This window comes from Euleptes europaea, chromosome 6, assembly GCF_029931775.1.
Source record: "Euleptes europaea isolate rEulEur1 chromosome 6, rEulEur1.hap1, whole genome shotgun sequence".
NCBI classification, from domain to species: Eukaryota; Metazoa; Chordata; class Lepidosauria; order Squamata; family Sphaerodactylidae; genus Euleptes; species Euleptes europaea.
In genome coordinates this window covers 89,272,909-89,296,789 of record NC_079317.1, presented here as the reverse complement: position 1 = coordinate 89,296,789, position 23,881 = coordinate 89,272,909, and the positions used below count along the sequence as shown (strand labels likewise).

The window sequence follows — 23,881 nt, the reverse complement described above, 5'->3', positions numbered from 1 at the left end:
GATTTTAATCTACCCTTCCTTCAAGGCGCTTAGGGTGGTGCACAGTTCTTTCTCCATTTTATTATTACTACAACGCTGTGAGGTAGGTTAGATTGAGAAATGACACACCCAACGTTACCTAGTAAGTTATGGCAGGTAGGGATCTAAAGCTGGACATTTTTGGTTTACACTCTTATATTTTATAAGAATGTGGGTTTGAGTGTAATGCATGGCTGCAATTAGGAGAATTAAGGGCCCCAGCAAATGCATATTTTATAATGTATATTTTATTTTATATATTTTATAATGTATATTTGCAATTTATATTTTAAAATGTATATTTTATAATTCCTAAAAACAAGTCTTTAGGAATATAAAAAACTCTTTTAAATATTTAAAGGTGGTGTATGTTTTTTGAAGAGCAAATGTGGTCAGGGTTTTATCCATCTCAAATGCAAAGGCTTAATTTGTTAAATACGTAGTCATTTTGATGGTCAAATATAACTAAAATGAACTTCTCATAGGGCGGGCATAGTTGACACAGAGTTGACAATTCTCATATTTTTAGAATTGCAGCTGACATGGTTAATACTTAATAATTAGAACTTGTTTTAAATACTTGGCTACATAAAAAGAAAGCTGGCTGAATTACTTTTAAAAATCTTTCTTTTCAGTATAAATTCCGGGATCTAACCATTGAAGAACTGAAGAGTGTAAATGAATCGTACCCAAACACTACATTCTCCATGAACACCTATAGTAAGAATACCTTCTACTATTATGGCTAACTGGCAAACTGTGATTGTACAGTTTATATATTTGACAACTAGCACAAGTTATTTTAAATAAAGAATTACATGCCACTGATGTATAATGATTCAGTGTTGTCAACACTCAACTAGTGATTATAAAACTTTTGTCTCATCAGTAACTGATCACTATTACTGTTATACCATTTTCACCCTTTTAAGTGCATCACAGCATGGGGTCCCTAGCTCTAGTATAAAATGTGAATAAAGCATAATAGCATTTTACAGGAAAAGTGTAATCCATACAAAAACAGTGTTCTATTTTTTAAAGCTTTTAAGGATGGGTCCCAGAAAGATCTTCTGAATCTTAGTGGCACTGTCCCAGTGAAATATCAGGGTGAGTTCCAAAACATTCTTGTATTTTTGTACTACTTGATGTGCAGTCCTATGATTTCTAATCAGCCAAGTGGAACAAGACAGGACAGCAAAGTTGAAATAAGATATCAGTATTTATTCCTTGACAGATCGAGGCTGTTTTCACACTGTGGTGAGTGTGTGTGTGTGTGTGTACCACTCCCATAGCAGCATAAGCAGGTAGTAGGAAGAGAATCCCCATTCCCATGCCACCCACATGCTGCAGCTGCCCTTCATCAGCTCATTTGTTCCCCCCCCCCAACTGCAGTGGTGATTGTGATGGGACCCCCCATCCACACCAAGGGTCTGAACTGCCCCGCTCTTCTCATTTTCCCTTTCTCTGCGGAGCCATACTGTAATGCCGCAGCTCAACAGGGAAAGGGAGGAACCCTTTAAAGGACTGGGCAGGAGGGGGAATGTCACGGGGCAGCAAGCTATCCCATGCCATTTTGAACATGGAGTTCAGTGCCATGCTCTATCCTTGCAGTGGCAATTGAGGGTATGGACAGGTCCCTTTAGCCACTCTGCAGGTTCCCATTGAGCTGGATAAATATAGGTTATTCTTTTCCCCTCTGGCTTAAAGGGGAAAGTTTTGGGGATGAATCACGCTGGAAGTGAGCATGACATCACATGGACATTCCGTTTTAATGCAGGAGCTTCTTGCTTTCCACGCAAGGATGAGTCTCCATATGGAAGCATGTCTTTTTTGTGTTTAAAGGGAATGGATAAGAACTCTTCTCCATGACAGGCCCACTTGCACGTTCACCCTATGCTAGGGTTTCCGGCAGGTGTGAGTCAGCCTTTGGTGTTAGTCATGCATCCATGAACTGATCTTGTGTTCTGTAAACTCCACTGTACTTTTTCCCTGTTCATGCCAATAAAGACTTTCTTATTCGTATTCGAACTGATCTTGTGAGTGCTACAGGCACTCCCAGAACTTTGCACACAGTGGCTTTTATGCACAATGGATTGAGAAAATTATAATGATATGCTAAAGCCCAGTATGCACAGAGTTAAGCGTATTCCATTTGGCAGTTAAACAACTGCCTTGGTACAGCTAAAAAGCTGCATGGGATGGCATGCATTCAAAGTTACTCTGGTGTAGGGTAAGCAAGTGAATGGGCCCATAGCCAGCAGCTGGTCTGCCAGTTTGTGCAATGGCAATTTTAAAAGAAATTGTTCAGTCAAATAACAACAAAAATGTCCAAAAGGTCTGTTATTTTTTCTGCACTAATTTTCTTAAATTTAAATAGGTATTTGCATTAACCAGTTACGAAACAGTGGCTTATTCGTAGTAACTTATGTTTTGTATTTTGACAGGTAATTCTTATAACATTCCAGTTCGCCTGTGGATTTTAGATTCTCATCCTTTTACTCCTCCAATTTGCTTTTTGAAGCCCACTGCAAACATGGGGATTTCAGTGGGAAAGCATGTAGATGCACGTGGAAGGATATACTTGCCGTATCTACAGAACTGGAGCCATGTAAGTGCTGTGTGTGTGTGTCCACATGTGCTTTTATATTCCTTTGTTGAACAAAATCAATTGGCGTTTTTGCCTTTTTTGGTGTCATGTATGCAATATATGTTAACTGTATATACATTTATCTTTTAAACACTAACCGCAAGCTTTCAAGACACACTTTTGTTTATAATAGGTATGTATGAATGCAGAGATAGAGGATCCTGCATGCAAGCAAAATCTGGGCTAGTGGTACTCATTCCGTGGCTCACTGACCGTCAAAACTCACAGTTACCATTAACCAAAAGTGCCACATAACTGATGTATGCCCTGTGCTCCATCTCACCAAACAACTACAATAAAATATAGTGTTAATATGAAATGTACATAACTATAACCCTGGGGCCATTTTCTCCAAGTGAATTGATCTCGGTAATAGCAGGAGATCTTTAGGCAACTCTACTTACGGTAACCTTGTAGGGTTTTAAAGGCAAGAGTCTAATAGAAATGGTTGCAATTGCTTTCCTTTGCATAGTGACCCCTGAATTTCTTTATGGTCTCTTATCCAAATGCTAATCCGGGCCGACCATGCTTAGCTTCCGAGATCTGATGAGATCGAGCTAGCCTGGGCCTTCCAGGTCGGGCAGATACCTACTAAGATATTATAAAGGAATGCGCTAACTTTTGAGTTTATCCCAACCTATCAACAGACTGGACAGTAAGCAAAAAAGCAAAATGAAGTGTAGGGGGGTAGATGTTGTATTTTGGAAATGGAGTTTGTCATCATTCATATAACCCTTTCAGTTTCCAGAGTACCTCCGAGTGTGTAGGGTTCTCTGTCCCCACCGCAGTTGAACCTGAGCCAATCTTGTGTATCTGGAGTGAGGGGGAAAGCATGCAAGTCAGACTTATGCCACAAAACACGGTGCAAGTTTTCATGTTCTTTCTATGTTAAAAGTACACTTATAGCAGAACTCCAATGTTGCAATGGATGGGATGGTTAGAACCTCTCTCTGTGCTAAGTGGGAACCACCTGCCAACAACAACCCCTACAGGTCAAAGACTTGCCCAGTTTTCTGAATCATGGGCTGGGTGCCATGTTGGGGAATGATGCTCAGAAGAGCCACAGAGGGCATGTCAAAGAACAACTTGTGGCTCCTGAGCCACTGAGTGAATATCACTGGTCTAGACTGGGAGGGGGTATGGCTTAGTGGTAGAGCATCTGCTTGGCATGCAGAAGGTCCCAGGTTCAATCCCCGGCATCTCCAGTTAAAGGGGCTAGGCAGGTAGGTGATGTGAAAGACCTCAGCCTGAGACCCTGGAGAGCCGCTGCCGGTCTGAGTAGACAATACTGACTTGGATGGACCCGAGGGTCTGATTCAGTATAAGGCAGCTTCATGTGATCAGGTAGACCAAGCCATGTTAGAGGTAGAAAGTGATTGCTACAACAGGTACAAATGATGTACTTGACATGAATGAATGCCAACAATTTATTTCTGTGGAGGAAAGTAGGGGCAGGGCCATGGATCAGTGACAGACCCCACTCTTTGCATGCAGGTAGTCTCAGTTTCAGTCCCTGTCATCTCCACTTAAAGGGTATTGGGAAAGATGCTGTCGGTCAGAGCAGAGGATATGGAAAAATATAGACCAATTGTGTGATGGTGGCATGCAACTTCATATGTCTGAACTGGGGGGCACTAGAAGGAATAGTAGTGCTGTTAAACATGCCCCTTGTCCTCTAGTGACCCCAGGGACTGAATCAAGTACGTTCCTAGCTGGGTAGAAACAATTCTGAGTTCTGTTTTCTGTGGCAGAAAGCAGAGAATGAGTTTGTATGAGGATCTGATTAACTCTCCTGTATTTCAAGGACAATGCACGGTTTTGTGAGGAAAACATTGTGGTTCTCTTTACTGTATTTCAGCCACAGTCAATGATTAAAGGATTGTTAAAGGAAATGACTATCAAATTTGAACAGGAACTCCCTCTGTACTCATTATCATCTTCTGATGCAGCCAGACAGACGGAACTGTTGTCATATATTGCCAAGTTCACTGAAGGTGTGCACCGTGGGAAAACTTTTAACCTGGTATTCATCATTGTAATCTGTTCTGTGTTGGTAGACTTTGCTTTGGGTTTTCTTTTTTAACAACTTGCTCCTGTTCTCTCTTGCCTCAGGGAACCTGAGAAAAGGATCTAGAGGAAGACTCTCAATTCTGATGCAAGGGAACAGCTTGTCCCCTTATTCTAGCATTAGGAATCTTCCTCATCTTCTGTGTTGAAGCCACGGAAGCTAATGGAACTTGGGTTACCATGTCCTCACCATCCTACACTCAAGAAGCAGGGCCTTGAGCTGCCATGGGATGGGACCTGATGACATCATGTTGAATTGCAGCCCTGATAGTAGTTTCACACACCTCTAGGAATTGTCCAGTACAGTATCTGTGAATGTATGCAGCCACAACAGTCTAACCCCTCAGAAGATTTTGAAGAGGGGCACTATTCACACACACACACACACACACACACACACACAACCCCACAGCTATCAAAATTAACTAAGCATTAAATGTAAAATGTAGTCAAAGTTTTGAGAGAGCCAGTGTGGTGTAGTGGTTAAGGTGTCGGACTAGGATATAGGAAACCCTGGTTCAAATCCCCACTCTGCCATGGAAACTTGCTGGGTGACCTTGGGCCAGTCACACACTCTCAGCCTTAACCCTGGCAAATATTTGGATGGGAGATCTTCAAGAAATACCAGGTTGTGATGCGGAGGCAGGCAATGGCAAACTACCTCTGAACATCTCTTGCCTTGAAAATGATCTCCCAGGTCTCAGGGTCAAAGCCTGGATGGTGGGAAAAGAATGGGGTGGACTGTACCTTTTTGTAAGATATTTTAGGTATCATGGGAACTACCAATCCATCTAGCTCTTCTGTCTTGAGGGTTAGTGGGTTGGGAGAACCAAAACCTGCCTGTGCAACAGCAGTTATAGCAGGGCATATACTTGGTCTTTCCAACTTATGTTTCCACTTTCTTTTCAGAATGCTTTATGGGATCTGATCCCCCCCAAAGCAGTTTCTTAGATGCCTTCACATCAATTGGCATGAACGCCTTTCTGAGGCCATCAATAGGATTGCCTCCCCAATGCCCTTTGTACCCCTGCACTAGATCAGCCCCCTGGTATACAGAGGAGCTGAGGAGTATAAAGCTATTGCTGCAAATGTAGTGGTGTACTCACAACGAGTTTGCCAGAGCATCTTATAGAGTGTTTATGGGACCTATGAGATGGCATTGAAGGCCACTCCATTGGGGTTGCTAGCTCTCGCCCAGCACAATTATTTAGGGCAGATTGTTCTTTAACATCCCTTTCTCTGTCGACAGCTGGATCAAGGTGGTTCAGTGCTGCCTCTATTGTTAGATCTTTCAGCAGTGTTCAACATGGTTGACTTATTGGTCCACCGTTTCGCTGAGATTGGGATTCAAAGGACTGCCTTACAATGGCTGATCTCTTTTCTACATAGTCTGGGGCAGAGGGTAGCTCTGGGACAGAAAGTGTCGACCAGGTACCCCTTAATATGTGGGGTGCCTCCCCGATGCTTTTTAACATCTACATGCACCCCCTCATCCAGTTAGTCCAGAGTTTGGGGCTGGGTTGTCATCAATATCCAGATGGCCAGCCAGGTACTCTTCTGGGTACCTTGGCCAAGTGATTGAGGGCCATGGTGAGACGTTTAAGGCAGAGCCGACTGAAGCAGAATCCCTCAAAAACGGAGGATCTGTGGCTGGACCAGGAAGGACCAGGACAGGCAACCCAACCTACTCTGGACAGTGTCTAGTTGCTACCGTCTTCTTTGGTTAGGAGTTTGGATGTGACCTTGGACATCTCTCTCTCTTTGGAGACCCAAGTCAATCCTGTTGCCAAGATGGCCTTTCTTCATCTTTGTCGGACCCAGCAACGTTTGCCTTACCTGCCCCATCTTGACCTAGCTGTAGTAATCTAGATTTTATTATTGTAACTCGCTGTAAGCTGGGCTACCCTTGAGGCTGCTCTGGAAGTTTCAGCTGGTTCAGAATACAGCTGCTTGGGTCCTCACAAGGACCCCCTGGTGCTCCAGGTCCTCACAAGGACCAACCTGTGCTCCAGCAGCTGCACTGGCTCCCAGTTGTTTTCCAGATCAGGTTCAATGTATTGGTACTTCACCTTTGTCTCTTTGGGACCATCTTCCCCAATATACTCCCCAGAGAGTCCTTCATTCATCTGTGGACAACTTACTGATAGTCCCTGGCCCGAAGGCCATCTGGCTGTCCTCAACTAGAGCCAGAGCGAGAGACCCAGGCCGTTAAAAGATCTGGCTCAGTTCTGTCGGACCTGCAAGACTGAGATGTTCCACCAGGCCTATAGCTGAGGATAGCAACAGTTTATATGGCTAAAATTGTATGCTGGCCTGGATCATGGGACCCCCCTCTGTTGTTTGCCACCTGGTCCCTCCACCTATCAGCCCTTCCGGTTATCACCTTGGCTGCCACTAGTTGTTACCCCCAGTTTTTCTGTAGGGTCATTATTATTTTATTCTGGGATGCTGATTTTAATGTACCATCTTTTTATGGGTCAGATGTAAGATGTTTATTGTGGTTTCAGTAGTTTTAAGTATTGTTATTATACATTTTGTTATGAGCTACTCTGAGCCCTGCTAGAGAGGGGAAAGGCAGGATATAAATATAAACAATAAATAAATAAGACTAGGGTTGTTTCCTTTTCCCTCCTGGATGTCCTTTGTCTGTAACAGCTGGCCGACAGGCAGAAATTCAACACAAAGACTTTTTCTGGCATGAGGTTGCAAAGCTGGTGGGTGCTGCTCCTGCTGAATGTCTGTCTTTAATAACCTGTGGTGTGGTGACGACGACATAGGAGTCTTGCAAGTAGAAAAGATGCCAGCATTACTTATAAAATAGGCAGAAACAGACATGCAGGAATAAGCAAGGCCAGAGTTAACAAAAACATTTTTGGTCTCCTTTGCTACATCTGCAACCCAGCGTGGTGTAGTGGTTAAGAGCAGTGGTTTGGAGCGGTGGAGTCTGATCTGGAGAACTGGGTTTGATTCCCCACTCCTTCACATGAGCGGTGGAGGCTAATCTGGTGAACTGGATTTGTTTTCCCACTCCTACACATGAAGCCAGCTGGGTGACCTTGGGCAAGTCACATTCTCTCAGCTTCACCTACCTCACAGGGTATCTGTTGTGGGGAGGGGAAGGGAAGGTGATTGTATGCCAGTTTGAGTCTCCCTTAAATGGTAGAGAAAGTCGGCATATAAAAACCAACTCCTTTTGTTCTTCCTTTTGCAATCTTGTGCTCCTTGTGCTTTAGGCTGCAGTCCTGTGCTTACTTGCATGGGACTGAGTCCTGTTGAAATCAGCAGCACTTACTTCCCTGAAAAGATGCATTAGATCATGCTGGATGGTTTTTGTCTGCTTTTTGCAGATGACCATGGTTGCAGATAAAAGCCGTTTGTGTGTATTGTCACGCCCCACCATTGTCATTCATGCAACTCAAGTGTATATAGTTGTATAGATTACGTTATGTAAATTGCCATGTGCTATTTTAGGTGAAAACGATGTACAGTCAAGGAGTAAGGGAGATGAGAAGAAAAGCAGTGGAGGATTTAATAAAGTGACCATTATTGGAGCAGGAGATCTGGGTCTTGCTTGTATACTAGCTATTTCTGCAAAGGTAGGTACCGTGTATAAAACGCTACTTCTGTATTGACTCCAGATCAGGATTGTTAGCTGAAACCTTCGTGGTGTGTAATGGTTTATTTTAGTCCATGCTTCATTCTTGATCTAATCCAATAAATTCCATATTATATATATCAAGGCTAGCATATTCTGTAAGCATGCACTATTACTTTTACAATAATCATGCCAAAGTATTCAGATAAGTTTAATTGGACATGAAAATAAGTGCTTTAATATCCCATTGATTTCACTAAGGAAGATTTAAATAGGTGCTTCCCTTTGACTGCATCGTGCAAACGCGTGATTAAAATGGCAGGAACTAAAATAGCGGTTTTATTTAAATTTATAACAGCAATTTGCTTTCTGAAAAAGGATTGCGTATCAGCTCTTCAAATCAAGGTAATTAGAGATAGAGGAATAAGGGGAAATGTAGCTGATAAATTGGTTCATAGCACATAATGGTTGCTTAATAATTGAATATTAAAAAGGTAAAGGTCCCCTGTGCAGGCACCGGGTCATTCCTGACCCATGGGGTGACGTCACATCCCGACGTTTTCTAGGCAGACTTTGTTTCAGGGTGGTTTGCTAGTGGCTTCCACAGTCATCTACACTACCCCCAGCAAGCTGGGTACTCATTTTACCGCCCTCGGAAGGATGGAAGTCTGAGTCAACCTCGAGCCGGCTACCAGAAACCAACTTCCGTCAGGACTGAACTCAGGTTGTGAGCAGAGCTTGGACTGCAATACTGCAGCTTACCACTCTGTGCCACAGGGTTCCTAATTGAATATTAGGCAGTCTAATTCTCAAATTTTAACCGAATTGCATTATTTAGATCTTTTATTATGTTAGGTTAATATTTGACAATAAAAGTAAAATGTGCCTCAAGTTACATGATTTAGAAGTCCGTATTTTCCTTAATGTAAGGGAATATTTTTAAAATCTGTACAGGGCGTTGCTGACAAGGTGGTTGTCTTGGACTGTTCAGAAAGTACAATAAAAGGAGGAACAATGGATTTTGAAATCTTTGCCCTCCCAAATGTGGAAATCAGTAGAGGTAATGTATTGAATTTCTGTTATGTGTTTGTGTGTGTCTGGTAAAGTGGAAGGAAGGAAAAGGACACACAGAGTGTTGTAGGGTCAGGGATCTTTGAATTAACATACGAAGGCTAGAACATTATCTGAATATACTGTTACTTTCAATGCCTTTGGACCCAGCCTACCTTGTTGTGCCTTCTGCTTCTCTGAGGGCTCCTGGGTGAAAGGGGAAGTTTTGAAAGAGCCACATCATGAGCATCATTCCATTCATGCTTCATAGGATCCAAGCCACTGTATTGGTAGACAGAAAAGCAAAAGTAGTTATTTGAATTTTATTTGTACAATTCATCATTTGTTTTTAGTGAAGTACATAAGAACATAAGAAAAGCTGAAGGGAAAACACACACAAGTGTATCTTGATTTGTGAGAGAACCAGCTCTGTCATCTGAGTGGAGCTCTCAGGTTTTTATTAAGAAAGACACATAATGAATAGCAAGGTTGATCAATACTTTAGACAATGGAATTTTAGGCAAGGCATATCACGTTTAATGATTAACAAGATCAAGGCATAGCGAAGACAATGATATATTCTATCTCTTGGAGTCATCCTCCTTAAATCAAACATCTGGCTGTCTAGCACCTTGCAATGAGTGGATTAAGCTAATCCTTTTAAGATTGCTCCACTGAGGTCATTAGGTCACTATACAGTCAGTAGACTTTGGACAGTATATATCCAGAGATGAGACCCAGAAATCGTTATGACAATATTATAAGCAATGAGAGTGTGCCCTGCCATTGCAATAAAACCATAAGAACTGCTTACAAAAAGCCATGCTGGATCAGACCAAGACCCATCAAGTCCAGCAGTCTGTTCACACAGGTGCCTCTAGGAAGCCCACAAACTAGATGATTGCAGCAGCATTATCCTGCCTGTGCTGCAAAGCACCAATATAATAGGCATGCTCCTCTGATACTGTAGAGAATGGGTATGCATCATGACTAGTATCCATTTTGACTAGTAGCCATGGATAGCCCTATCCTCCATGAACATGTCCACTCCCCTCTTAAAGCCTTCCAATTAGGCAGCCATCACCACATCCTGGGGCAGAGAGTTCCACAGTTTTAACTATGCATTGTGTGAAGAAATGCTTCCTTTAGTCTGTTTTGAATCTCTCGCCCTCCAGCTTCAGCAGATGACCCCGCATTCTAGTATTATGAGAGAGGGAGAAAAGCTCTCTCCACTCTCTCCACACCGGGCTTAATTTTATAGACCTCTGTCATGTCTCCCCTTAACTGCCTTCTTTCCAAGCTAATTTGCCCTAAGCATTTTAACATCTTATTCTAAAACCTCAATACTTGTATTAATGGGTTACAATGTTTTTTTTCCTTCGGTATTTCTTAGATTTTTCTGCCACAAAAGATTCCAAAGTGGTGGTGCTTACAGTGAATTCTTTAGGCAATGCTCAGTCCTATCGGGATGTCGTGCAGAACAATGTGGATCTGTTCAGAGGCATCATCCCATCAGTAGCACACTATAGTCAAAATAGTATACTGCTTGTGGCGTCCCATCCAGGTATGGCAATATTGACCTTTATGATGTATTGATCCCTGGATGTAATGTAAACTGCGTAATAGCTCTTTTGAAACTAGCACATGAAGCTGCCTTCTACTGAATCAGACTCTCGGTCCATCCAAGTCAGTATCGTCTACTCAAACCGGCAGCGGCTCTCCAGGGTCTCAGGCAGGGGTCTTTCACATCACCTACTTACCTGGTCCCTTTAACTGGAGATGCTGGGGATTGAACCTGGGACCTTCTGCATGCCAAGCAGAGGCTCTTCCACTGAGCCACGGCCCCTCCCCGCTAACACAACGAATAGGTGTGTTTCTTAATGAAGGAAGACATAAATGTTTGTTTTGTCATAGTACTGGACTACAAGAGTATAGTTAACATTTTGTCTGTTGAGTAAATCATGATAGACAGAAATGACTTGTACCTTGTTATTTTTTTTCTAAATAAATGATTCACAGGAAAATGTATACTTCCCTGATCTTGAAGGGCTGCATAACATGTATGTTTCAACCTCCCCCCACCCAAATTAGGAAACTCTTAGGCAGGGCTGTAGCTGAGGCGGGGGAGTGAGGAGGGCAGCTGCCGCCCCTGTGGCATGCAGAGAGGGCAGCAAACTGCCTCTACTACAGGATGAGCGAGCTGGGTAGGAGAGGCCATTCTACTCACCCCCCACCCCCAGTTACGGCCCTGCTCTTAGGCTGTGGTCCTAAGCCTGCTTACCAGGAAGCTTAATTTAAATAAATGGGACATTTCTTAGTAAACATGCTTAGGATTGAGATGTCGGTTCTTGAAACAGGAGAGAACTGTAAACAATCTTGTAGAACTGAAGCTTATCGTCAAAATACACTGAAAACTAGTAGCCATTCAGCAGTGAAACTGAAGAAATATCCTTCATGAACTTAGTCAAAGACTATTGATGTTTTTTGAGACTAATAGCACTGCTGATACCCATTTTCTTATATCTCCTCAAAGACTGATGAAAATGTTCTTGGTTTTTTTTCTTGTGAACTCGAATGTTGTGGTGAACTAAAAATGCAATTCCGTATGCCTTCATATATGTTTTTGTTGAACATACAGTGGAAATAATGACATATGTATCATGGAAGATGAGTGGATTTGCCAAAAGCAGAGTAATTGGGATTGGTTGCAACCTGGACTCAGCAAGATTTCAATATATTATTGCAAACCTGTTGAAATCACAGTCCGGAGGCAAAGATACTTGGATCATTGGTGAACAAGGGGAAAACAAAGGTAAATTTATGAATGAAGACATAAGTGTTTTGTTACCATTTTCTTTCTCCTTCTAGAAAACATTTGAATTTATTTTATAGGAATAGTAAAGACAGAAGCATGATATAACTTCAAACTGCTGTAATTTCTTTAATGTACAGCTGAATGGAAATTAGCAGAAAAAATTCTGCTCTATCTATAAGACCAGATTTCCTGATGAAATGCACAAGTGTCTCTGTATAATGCCCCTGTGACAACAAGGATCACTGGATGGGATCCTAATGACCACAAAGGGAACAAGGTCATGGAAAGGATCTTAGCTGCTTCCAACTTCAGCCCTCTGTGCTCTCCCTCCCCAAGAAACTACTCTTGAGGGTTGGGGGATGTGATACTGGAAGCTGCAATAGGAAGGAGGAATTGGCAGCAATATCTTCCCCCTTGCCCTCATATGAACTCCTGCTTTATTTGTTGAAGAGATCATACAAGAGAGGGTGGTAAGTGGCAAAGATGTTTTCCTCCAACGAGCTCCATTTGTGATGGATAGGAGCCAACCCAATGTCTGAGCGCTACCTCTATACTCTATGACAAATGGCTGAGGGCTGTTCTTCACCTGAACTAAAACGAGTCCTTCAGGATCTCAGATCATCTAATCCAGCATACTGTTTCAACAGTGGCCCAGTCAGATGCCCCGTGTTACCTCATCCACTCTGTAATGGACTATCCTATGCTGGCTTCTCAAGCAACTGTGTTGGTAAAGTGACTGTCACAGTCTCCTCCCCACCCCACCCCCAGAAAAAGTGTATAATCTGCTTATTACAGGATAGTTGCAACTCAGACATGTATAGCAACATTTTCTCCTGGACAGTTCTGAGGGACAGAAAAGGCAGAATAAGCAAGTAATAAGCTCCAGTGTCCTAATAACAGCATAGGACAACCTACTCCCTTATGAACTTACCCCAACAACTGTGGTTATCTTAGGCTGTGCTTTGGGTGCCCTCGCCTTCTGAGGTTAGGCGGGTGGCAACCTGGAAGAGGGCCTTCTCAGTTATGGCACCCAACCTCTGGAATTCTCTCCCAACGAACACTCGTCTGTCCCCTTTTCTTGCCATCTTCTACCAGCAGGAGAAGACTTTTTTGTTTTGTTTGGTGTTCCCGCAGTGATTTCTCCTTCCTGCCTAATTTTTTAATTGTTATTTTTTTTATGGTTTTGTATGTGTGTGCTAGCTGTGGTTCTATTTTAACGACGTGCTTATTGTTGGCTTTAATGCTTTTAAAGATGTGGTTTTATTTTGTATGTTTTAAAAAAATGGTTAGCCGCCTTCATGGCCGCTTATGATGGCAGAAAGGTGGGGTATACATTTTGTAAAATAAAATAAAAAATAAATAAAGAGGGACCTCTAAAATCTCCTCAGAAGCTAAGGGCAGATAAGAGAAAGCAGGCCTTAAATAAGGATCCTTGGAATGTTGCTGTTCTGGTTTGCATTTTTTTAACAACTGCACCTTATCTTGCACAATTTCTTTATTCCTGTGTTTGCACTCATATATTTATATTCAAACCTTTATTGGCACAGACCTTTTGAATACATCAGTCAGTCATTAAAATACAGTATTTAAATAACAGAATATCAATAAAATAATTAAAATAATTAAAATCTGTGATTCTTAAAGTGCAATGTAGTCTATTTAATAGAGTTTAGCTCTGTGTGGGGAGCTTGGTGCAGCGCTCCTAGAGAGGTTTCCAAGAATGTTGCTACCATCAGTGTTATGTGTGTGTTACTGTCTCCCTTAGTAGGTAGCGCACTAGGCCCACATCTGTTTGGGCTAGGCTATCCTTGAGTAATGGTAATAATAATTTTTCTCGTGGGAGCGCATGAAGATCGCAGTGTAATAGGACATGGGCTACTGATTCAGGTTATCTCTTTGGGCAAACACCGAGTCTCTCTTCATATGTGTTTGCACTCATTGGATCCTGTAGGAGTAATTGGGCTGACAGGTTTTCCGGAGCCCCGAGATTCACATACAACAAAGGCAGAAATATTATAGCGGGTGACTGGGGAGGAACTTGCTTTCTGACAGTTTTAAGAGAAACACCTTGGGATAGAATCCTGCCCCTCTGCTTTCAAGTAAATAAAAGTGGAATGTGCCCACTAAACATACGAATTCTTATGGTTAAGATTCAAGTGGTTGAAAATAAAATTGTCTGTAATTGTATTGCTTAGTGCCAGCATGGACTACTTCTAATTCAAGGACGAGTCATCAGAGTGAAGATTTAACCAATCGTAATGCCCAGCAGCTGTTGACTGAAAGGTAAAACATCTACAGCAGAGAATGTCTTCATCTAAATGAGTGACACAGAATGATTTTCTCCTGTCTGTAAAATGTGTATCACAATATTCTCAAGTACAAATATGTATGGCTTATTACAGGGCTAGTGTTGCTTGCTATGAAAACCCAATGGCCTTAATCCTAAATATGTTTTTGACTGAAAAAAGACACTTTCTTGAGCAGAAAAGACAGTAGTTTTATTTTTCCTATTTCTTCGCTCCAGTTGCTTTCGTCCATGCTGTTCCTGGGGACCTGTTCCCCCCACCATGGGGTATGATTAGGGGTGGGGAGGGCAGGACGAAAAAACAGCAAAAAGAAATAAAAGGGCAGCACCAGTAATAGGAAATAAAAAATCAAGCCAAGGCCAATGGTGCAAAATAGGAGCTCAGGGCAGCACAGATGGTTCTTCCCCCATTTTGTCTTCACAACAACTCTGTGAGGTAAACCGGGTTGCTGGGAACTGGCCCAGTGTCACTGTTATGGGGAAAGTGGGGGAGGTGTCTTTCCTTGCTGGGGAACTGCCTTAGACCAAGGGTTCATGGGAAAGCACCCTGGTTACCAACTGCCACTACTCAGGTACTTCCTGAGAACATCTAAACTGCTGAGAAGTATCTTTCTAGCGCTGTGTTGTGTGTGTTAAGTGCTGTAAAGTCACTTCCGATTCATGGAGACCATGACAGACTAGAAACCCTAGAAGATACTTCATAGCCAACTATGTAGCATCATGCAGTCTAGCACATAGGGAAGATATTTAGAGAAATATCCCAAAGATATAGATAGTAGTAAGTGAGGCAAAAAAAATCTTTATTAAAAAGTTTATCATAAAAGAGAGGGGGGGAAGGGGGTTGGATTCAAAAAGGGGTGAGAAAAGGGCACAACAAAATACAGAGAAAACACAGCACACAGAATTTCCAAATTAAAATGCAATACAGTTGAACTAACTCAGCTAAGTAAACTTTACTCAGGCTGTAGTAAGTTCTTCTGAGCATATACCAAGTTCCTTGCAGTAACAACATGTTGGGAGGAACCCCTACCCAACTTCCTGTGGACCCCAGTTTCTGCTGAAGACTGAAGACAAGGGAAAATCCCAAATGTCCAGATATTTATGGTCAGTGGAACCAAGCCAGCCTCTTGTCTAAGAGCGATGAGCTGATTTAGCCAATGCAAAGGCCCCTCTATGATAGCAGAGGCTACTGTTACCTATCAGAATTATAAAATATAGTCCCACCCTCATCAAGCATCTGGTAATGGCTCTCAACTTCCATGATAAATAGGTGGAAAGGAATAAGGCTGGCAGGATGGTCAAGTGTGGAATAGAAATGAATGGATTATTCTAATGTAAACCCCAGGTGCCCAATATCCCAGATGCTCCAGGTGGCACTCTTGAGCCTTAGTAAAGATTTAGGGTTTCTGTCACAATCACCTATTGAACTTCAGGGCTGTGGGCATTTAAACCCAGGTCTCCTAATCTGCCATACAAACCACTTTACCACACTGGCTCTTCACAGTGACATATGTGCTTTGGGGTGCATACAGAGCAGCCCTAAATAGAGATGAGCCAAAGTTAGGGGAAACCATTTGGGGCCAATATTCTATAGCATAATGCTTGAGATAAAGAAGTTGAATGTAGCATTTGATCATTATATCTGTTCAAATTCCCCAACATATTGTATGTATGAAAGAAAAATATGGAAAGTGCAGTGTAAATCTAATTTTTGTTTTTTAAACTTTTTTTACATAGAGCCATGGAAGTTCTGAAAGGAAAAGGCCAAAGATCGTGGTCTGTTGGTCTGTCAATAGCTGATCTGATTGATAGTATTGTGAATGATAAAAGGAAAGTACATTCCTTATCAACTCTAGTAAAGGTAAGCATAGAGCTAACCCATTTTGCTTTTTGGAATGCATCTGTAGATCATTCAATATAAGGAGATTTAACACAAAGTTTATAGGTCTTAGCATAAAATATACTCTAAGATCAAATTGGGTGCTAGGTAATTCCTTAATATGCCATAACCCCTTCCTGTTTTTCATAGGATGGGAAATACTGTCATCTCAAATCCATAGAGGTAACCAGAAGATGGTTCTTTGTTAATTGTTAGTTTCAGAGGCAGGAGTGTGTATTTTTCAAAAATCAGTATTTTACGGATCTGGATATACTGGAGCCTAAAAATATTGATATTTCCAGTTTCCTGGGTTTCAAATATTGGTATAAGATTCAGATCCAGGTTTTTTTCAGGTTTCTGATATTTTTCAGTTTTATTATTCCCTATGGGGAATCTTTCCAGGGGACTAGTGGGGTGTTTTTAAAGTTACTGGCAACAAAATTCCAGGGAAGCTGATGATGCCTGTCCTTTAAGTACCCCCCAAATGTCCAGTCAGTTGGACCAAGGGATCCAATTCCAGTGGCCCCTGAACAAGGTGCCCCCAGCCAGCCTCCATTTTTTCCTATGAAGGACAAAAAACCACCCATGGAAAATGTAAAACCTGAGAATTCCCCCCCCCCACAGGAACACTATTAAACTTTTAAGAAACAACAATAACACTTGAAACTTACAGAATCTTACATAACGCAACCTAGCAAATCAATACCAAGCCCTGGGGTCACAGATACATGGGGGCGGAGTGAAAAACAGTCCTGGGAGCCTGCAAATGCTGGCTTGCGATATCCCTGGTAAATTTTCCAGGATTTTTGGGGACCCATTTTTTAGTATCCTGAAAAATCCCGGATATATATCTGGAAAATACTGATAAGATATATTTGGATATATTTTTGCCTTGGGAATATCCGAACACGCATCCCTATTCAGATGGTAGCCTTCAGGGAGCTTTGACTCTCGAAAGCTTAAACCCCAAAAATCTTGTTGGATTCTAAGATGCTAGTGGACTTGAATCTAGCTCTTATTAGCTTCTAGTTATCCTCTTGGTAACTGATATATTTTTAAAGCACTGATATGACTTGAAAGCCAAAGTCCTTGTCTCCTATATTATGTCTACCTTGCTGAGAATATTAACCCTGCCCCTGGCTGGAGTGAACACGGATCTGTGTGTAAAGTGCCGTCAAGTTGCAGCCGACTTATGGCAACCCCTTTTGGGGTTTTCATGGCAAGAGACTAACAGAGATGGTTTGCCAGTGCCTTCCTCTGCACAGCAACCCTGGTATTCCTTGGTGGTCTCCCATTCAAATACTAACCAGGGCTGACCCCGCTTAGCTTCTGAGATCTGACGAGATCAGGCTAGCCTGGGCCATCCAGGTCAGGGAACACGGATTTACTTTTTAAGTAAGTCCAGAGCCACAGTGGCAAGGAAAGCAGCCTCACCACCTCCTCCTCAAGTATTTATGAATGCATCTTTTCTTACTGTGTACAAGATGGATAAATATTCCTTACAAACAGAGGCCCACATAAATGTGAAGAGATTGAAGTGGGAAGTCCTTGGTTTAGATCTCAGCTGTGCTATAAACTTAGCAGGCTGACCTCAGCAAACCACTGCCACTCAGGCCCACGTCAGCAATAGGGAGCTAGTAATACTGACACTGTACAGAAGTGTTTTAAGGGTACTGCACTTGTATTACTGGCACATATGTGCCATAACATTTATACAGCTGGTGTAACAGTTGACAAAAACGTCAACAGGATTACTGACTCCCTTCTCTGCTGAGCCCTTTCGCATCGGTAGCACAGAGCAACATTTGTCTTTAGGCTATGTGTACCTGTATTTCTGAGAAGTTGGAATGTTCATAGATATTCTACTGGCCTAACGTACTATCTTCACCTCCTTAACCCATTTCTATTATCCTAATAGCCCTGTGGTGCAGAGTGGTAAACTGCAGTATTGCAGCCTAAGCTCTGTTCACAACCTGAGTTCAATCCCGACGGAAGTCGGTTTCAGGTAGCCGGCTCAAGGTTGACTCATCCTTCCATCCTTCCAAGGTCGGTAAAATGAGTACCCAGCTTGCTGGGGGCAAAGTGTAGATGACTGGGGAAGGCAATGACAAACCACCCTGTAAAATATAGTCTGCCTAGGAAACGTTGGGATGTGACGTCACCCCATGGGTCAGTAGTGACCTGGTGTTTGCACAGGGCACTACCTTTACCTCAGCCACTAAGCCAATGATTAGGGAGGGTTCATTTCACTCACCAGATAACAAAGGTTTCCCGTCATTGGCTACAAAAGTTTCATAAAATGGTAGCCGGAGTTTATCTAGGGGTTTTAATTTTGTTTCAAATTTGTCTGATGTGGGGGTGGGGATGATAAACTGGCAATACTACAGTTTTTCTGTAGATCTATGGGAGTTACTGCACTTTGTATTCCCAGCGATGTATTAGGAGTTTGAAAATGTTGTAAAAAACATCGCTTTAAAAGGGTTTTTGGATACCACGGCTTATAGATGGTTGGAAAATGTCTTCACAGCTAATGGGGCCAAACAAAGTGCGAACAGTATTTTTCATAACTTTTCAAACTCTTAATACATCGGTGGGAATACATATAAAGCGCGAACAGTATTTTTTATAACATTTTCAAACTCTTAATACATCACTGGGAATACAAGTGCGGTAACCCCCTATGATATGTGTGCTTTACTATGATGCTTCATTCGGAGACTATAGCAAATGCCTTAAATTATCCAAAACTAGATACATAAATATATAAATTGTGAGGGGAAATATTGCCAACTTGGTGGTGTTTATATGATTACAAGTAGGGGGCCCACAAAATCTGGGGGGGATCCCATCTGCCTCCCATCACTAGACCTGGTGCAGCTCCAGAGCCCACCACCCACCTTTGAGCCCTGCTGTGGCAGTGTCTGGGAGCCACTCCAAGCCTAGAGCAGCTCCCAGAGTCAGTCGCCACCGCAGCTGGGCCCAGAGTGGCTCTAGGAGTCAGCTGCTGCCAGCTGTGCAGAATCAAGGTAAGTGCAACACTCTTTTATTTGGGGAGGGGATTTAAACACCCAGTGTATTTTTTTTAAAGATTTCAGATTTTTATACTAACCTGGGGTAGTCCCCCCAAGTTTGCAAGAAAATCTGTTTAGTGTCAGTGTGCCCCCAATTCACAGATTTACATATCCATAGATGGGGGCCACACATCATTAGATATATAGTAGAAAATGCAGCTTTCATTCTACCAGCATAAATACTTTCCTGGCTTCTCCTTCAATCTAATGACTGTTAATGTGTATGGAGGGGAAATACCCGTACCTTTCCATTCTGTCACGGGTATGCGGCTTTCTCCTGGAATGCTGGACTATCAGTGCCTTAATGCCCTGTTTTCCAAGTGAAAGACAAAAGTGTCTGAGTTTAAGACTTTTATAGTGCAAACAAATTTCCACTGTCTTAAGGAAACTCCTAAGTATTTTAACACCTGTCCATGAGTTCCAAATATTGTTATATGTGCAGTCATGTCCTCTCTGTAAGTACCTGTTTTTCCCCCTTTTGTAGGGGTGCTACAATATCAATTGTGAAGTGTTTTTAAGTATGCCTTGTGTACTTGGTATCAATGGAGTAACTGAAGTTATCGAACCACCAGACGAGGATACTGTGGCAGAGAAACTACAATCCAGCGCTGCATCAATTCATGATCTTCAAGAGCAACTGAAACTTTGAACATTTTACAGTCCTTGAACTTGTCCCTAAATATTTGAAAGCTGCCAAAAAATGCAACACTGTCTTCAGAATGTTCAATGTTAAATTCTAGTGTATATTGTGTTTACGGCTAGAGCTAATGAAAGCCCTTGCTATCACAGTCAAAATAATTAGACAGAATAGGATGGAAATGGTATTTGCTTATCTTTGCACTATATTTATGTAATCTACAACCTACCTACCAGATAAGATTTGCTGTATTGAACTCTGAATTTGCTATCTTTCCTACTCTTTGGCCATGATGTTGTTGCACAAGGACCCCCCCCCCCACACACACACACAGAAACACACACTTTGTCATGCTGTTGTGCTGTATGCCACACCCTAGTAGGCCCTTCTATAGCCTTTCTCCAATTGTCCATCCAACAAAATAAGCTGCTGACCAGGGGCTTATTTTTAAGCGTCTAATTGTACTTTAGAAAGCTGTGTATGAGCGATATACATTTTAAAATGATGCAGTTAGAAAGGATTGTCACCAACGTATCAGCTAATGAATTCATTTTTCAGTGAATATTTTGTGGATTTTTTAATAACAATTTTACACCAGCAAATCACTAGATGGAAAATAAATGTAATCAGTCACATCGTAGTGGAATATTTCTCATGGCTTTTTGCATGAATTTATCTGAAGGCTTACAGAGACTTCCTGGAGAGAAGGAATATCTAAACGAACCATGCGATTTTTAGCCCATTGAAGATTTATAGACCTGGTAGGTAAATAAAAGAAACACTATGTCTATATGCCTTAACAACACATGGGGCAGAAATTCCACGCAGCACCAATTTATCGTTTGCATATGTATCGTGAATTTTCTCCTCCCCCTTTCTACTGCAGTCCTCATACCTTCTAAAAGCAGCATCTCTCAAACTGGGGTCCAAAGACCTCTACGGTTTGCAAGGGTACTCCAGGGGGTTTCTGAATCCTTTGAAAATACAGATGTATTACATGACTGTCCAGCTAATGCAAAAATGGAGCCGTCTCAATTTTCTAGGAATGGGAGCAAGGACTCTGAAGGGAAGGGGACAGAATCCTTTTTCCACCCCCATCCTGTGATCATCAGCCTGAAAATACTCTGAGGAACTCTTAACTGGCTGAATGGTACAAGGAAGGTGCAGCCAAATATAATTGTCAGTTACATACAGATATAAAACTGTACCGGTGCCATCCTAAGCAGAGTTACACCCTTCTAAGTCCATTGAAGTCATTTGGCTTAGGATGGTACTGTTAGTATAATTGGTGTAGTTCTCACAGTATTGTTTTGAGCACACTAGAGGATGGAGGCTACCATGGAACATGCATGGCTGGCCATGCTATTTGAAAGTTTAAGCTCCGTCCTCATCAGTACTCCCCATCCCCAGACAGCCATGAACTTTAAAAAATGGAAACGGGTGACCTACACTGTTAAAGTTTGAGAACCACAGTCCTGATGAGTCACAGGGACTCTATGCAGCAATCTGTGAAGCAGCATGTGTGTGGGAAAGCCCTGTGTGCTTGTAGATCTGCTTACTATTCATACATGGGGCAAGTGTGATCCTAATCAGTATTTGTAAATAAAATCATTGTAAATAGGTTGTGGTAACATATATATTGTGTTGAAAATTTTGGATGAATTCTCAATTCCGAAACATTTTCAGTATCCTTTAAATGGTATTATAGGTTATAACTATTCAAAAGACTGAAGCTGCAGAATGCAAACTATTCTACTATTTTAAAATAGACACGCTGAGTTATTTTTAGATTAATCTTCAGTAAGTGACTTATACCTTGATCCACTTTAGTTGGGAGGACAGTAACCATGCAGTAAGAAACAGCTAGTCATAGGGGGATAGATTCCTCTTTACCATGCCTTTTAAAATGGCATTTCTCCTTTTTATGCTTGGATACAGTTAGCAAAAATACATTTGATTAACAAAATTCAAATTCAACCAAGATAAAGAAGATGTGTAATAATTTCAGTTTCTGTATGATTGAATTCAGCAATCTGTTGTGGTTCCCCCCCCCCCCCGTGTTGTTACCAGGCTTACATGCTGGGGATGGAATGGTAAGAATTAGGTTAACACCCTGCTCAAGGCATTGAACTTATGCACTTTGCTATTACAATACACAGCATGATCAGCATAATCAATTTTAACCTTGCTACAAGTATTAACTGATTAAAATACTGTGGTTAATATATATTTCAACTTTTTCTTATGTATATTTGCAATGGCATTTTGCCTTGCTCTTATGTATTATACACATGTGCCATAAAAAAATCATCATCAGTGTGATACTGTCAGTAAAAATATAAAGGCTCTGCTAGTATGTTCCAAAGCAAGTTTGTCTGCTAATTTTAAAGGTGAAAAATTAATTAGGAGATGCAAGCCAGTGACCCAGCTTCCAATCCCTACTCTAATATGGAAGCTAGCTTGATGAGTAACCTTGAGACGGTTACACACTCCCTGTCTAACCTACCTCAAAGGGTTGTTGTGAGAAAATGGAGGAAAGAAGAATGATGTACACTACTTTAAAGCCCCATTGAGAAGAAAGGCAAGGTATGAATTAAGTACACATAATAAGTAACATTTTATCCAGTGCCTTGCTTGCTCCATATGAGACCGTGAAATGTCTTAACTATACGCTGCACTACGTCATCTAGCTCCTCTGAGGCTAGGGTTGCCAACTCTGGGTTGGGAAATACCTGGAGATTTTTGGGGAGGGGAAGGACTTCAACACCATAGAGTCCAATTGCCAACGCAGCCGTTTCCTCCAGGTGAATTGATCTCTATCGGCTGGAGATCAGTTGTAATTAACAGGAGATCTCCAGCTAGTACCTGGAGGTTAACTTAATCGAATATAAACCTACGCTGTAAAGATAATTCACAGTGGGTAGCCGTGTTAGTTTGTCTGCAGTAGTAGAAAAGGGCAAGAGTCCAGTAGCACCTTAAAGACTAACAAAAATATTTTCTGGTAGGGCATGAGCTTTCGTGAGCCACAGCTCACTTCTTCAGATACAGCTAGAATGTGAATCCATCTGTCTGAAGAAGTGAGCTGTGTATCTGAAGAAGTGGGTTGTGGCTCATGAAAGCTCATACCCTACCACAAAATATTTTTGTTAGTCTTTAAGGTGCTCCTGGACTCTTGCTCTTTTCTACTATGATGTAAAGGGCATTGTCAAATATAAGAAAAACAGCACGAAGGCTGAAAGATATACAATTTCTTAACTCATATTACAATACACCAATTACGTTTGACACCTTTATTGGTGTGTCATTGTGATATACTACACTTGCAGTGTTATTTACATTGTGTGTTTGTATTGTGATATGAATTAAATTGTATAACTTTCAGCCTTCGTGCTGTTCTTCTTACATTTGAGACTACCTGGAGGTTGGCAACCCTATCTGAGGCTCAAACCCTATTACGTCGCAGCGGCGATTAAAGGTGGTTTGAGAACTTCCGGGAAGCGTCCCCCTAACCGCGTTCCGCCACGACGGAAACCGAAAGGTTCATTCCTAGAACCAGGCAGGCGGCTTTTCTGAGCCGTAAGCCGCGCCTGCCTACAGCGACGCCGCATGAGACGCCGGAAATGACGTCAGGGGACGGAGACGGCCGGAAAGAGCCGTTGGAAGCGGGGCCGGGCTTCCTGTTTGTGCGGGAGCTGGAGTTGGCGAGCGGGGAGGGCGGCGCGGGCGTGTGACGGGGGGCGGCCTGTAGAGGGGGTTGGGTGAGGAGCGGCTTGGGCCTCCCGGTGTCGGGAGCGGTG

General features: G+C 42.1%; 1 protein-coding gene across 1 annotated transcript; it reads left to right on the top strand.

Annotated features, from left to right (window-relative positions):
- Window positions 1-653: 653 nt before the first annotated feature.
- On the top strand, window positions 654-20,141 carry UEVLD (UEV and lactate/malate dehyrogenase domains). Its single transcript, XM_056851628.1, has 11 exons — window positions 654-738; window positions 1,060-1,125; window positions 2,463-2,626; window positions 4,524-4,659; window positions 8,204-8,328; window positions 9,282-9,387; window positions 10,771-10,941; window positions 12,016-12,189; window positions 14,388-14,475; window positions 16,235-16,358; window positions 19,932-20,141. The coding sequence occupies exons 1-11, from the start codon at window positions 726-728 to the stop codon at window positions 20,094-20,096; spliced, it is 1,332 nt and encodes a 443-aa protein (XP_056707606.1). The 5' UTR covers window positions 654-725; the 3' UTR covers window positions 20,097-20,141.
- Window positions 20,142-23,881: the final 3,740 nt, after the last annotated feature.

Coding starts and splice junctions, on each gene's coding strand:
- UEVLD (XM_056851628.1), top strand. Junction 8,329..9,281: donor TACTAGCTATTTCTGCAAAG/GTAGGTACCGTG, acceptor AAATCTGTACAG/GGCGTTGCTGACAAGGTGGT. Junction 10,942..12,015: donor GCTTGTGGCGTCCCATCCAG/GTATGGCAATAT, acceptor TTGAACATACAG/TGGAAATAATGACATATGTA.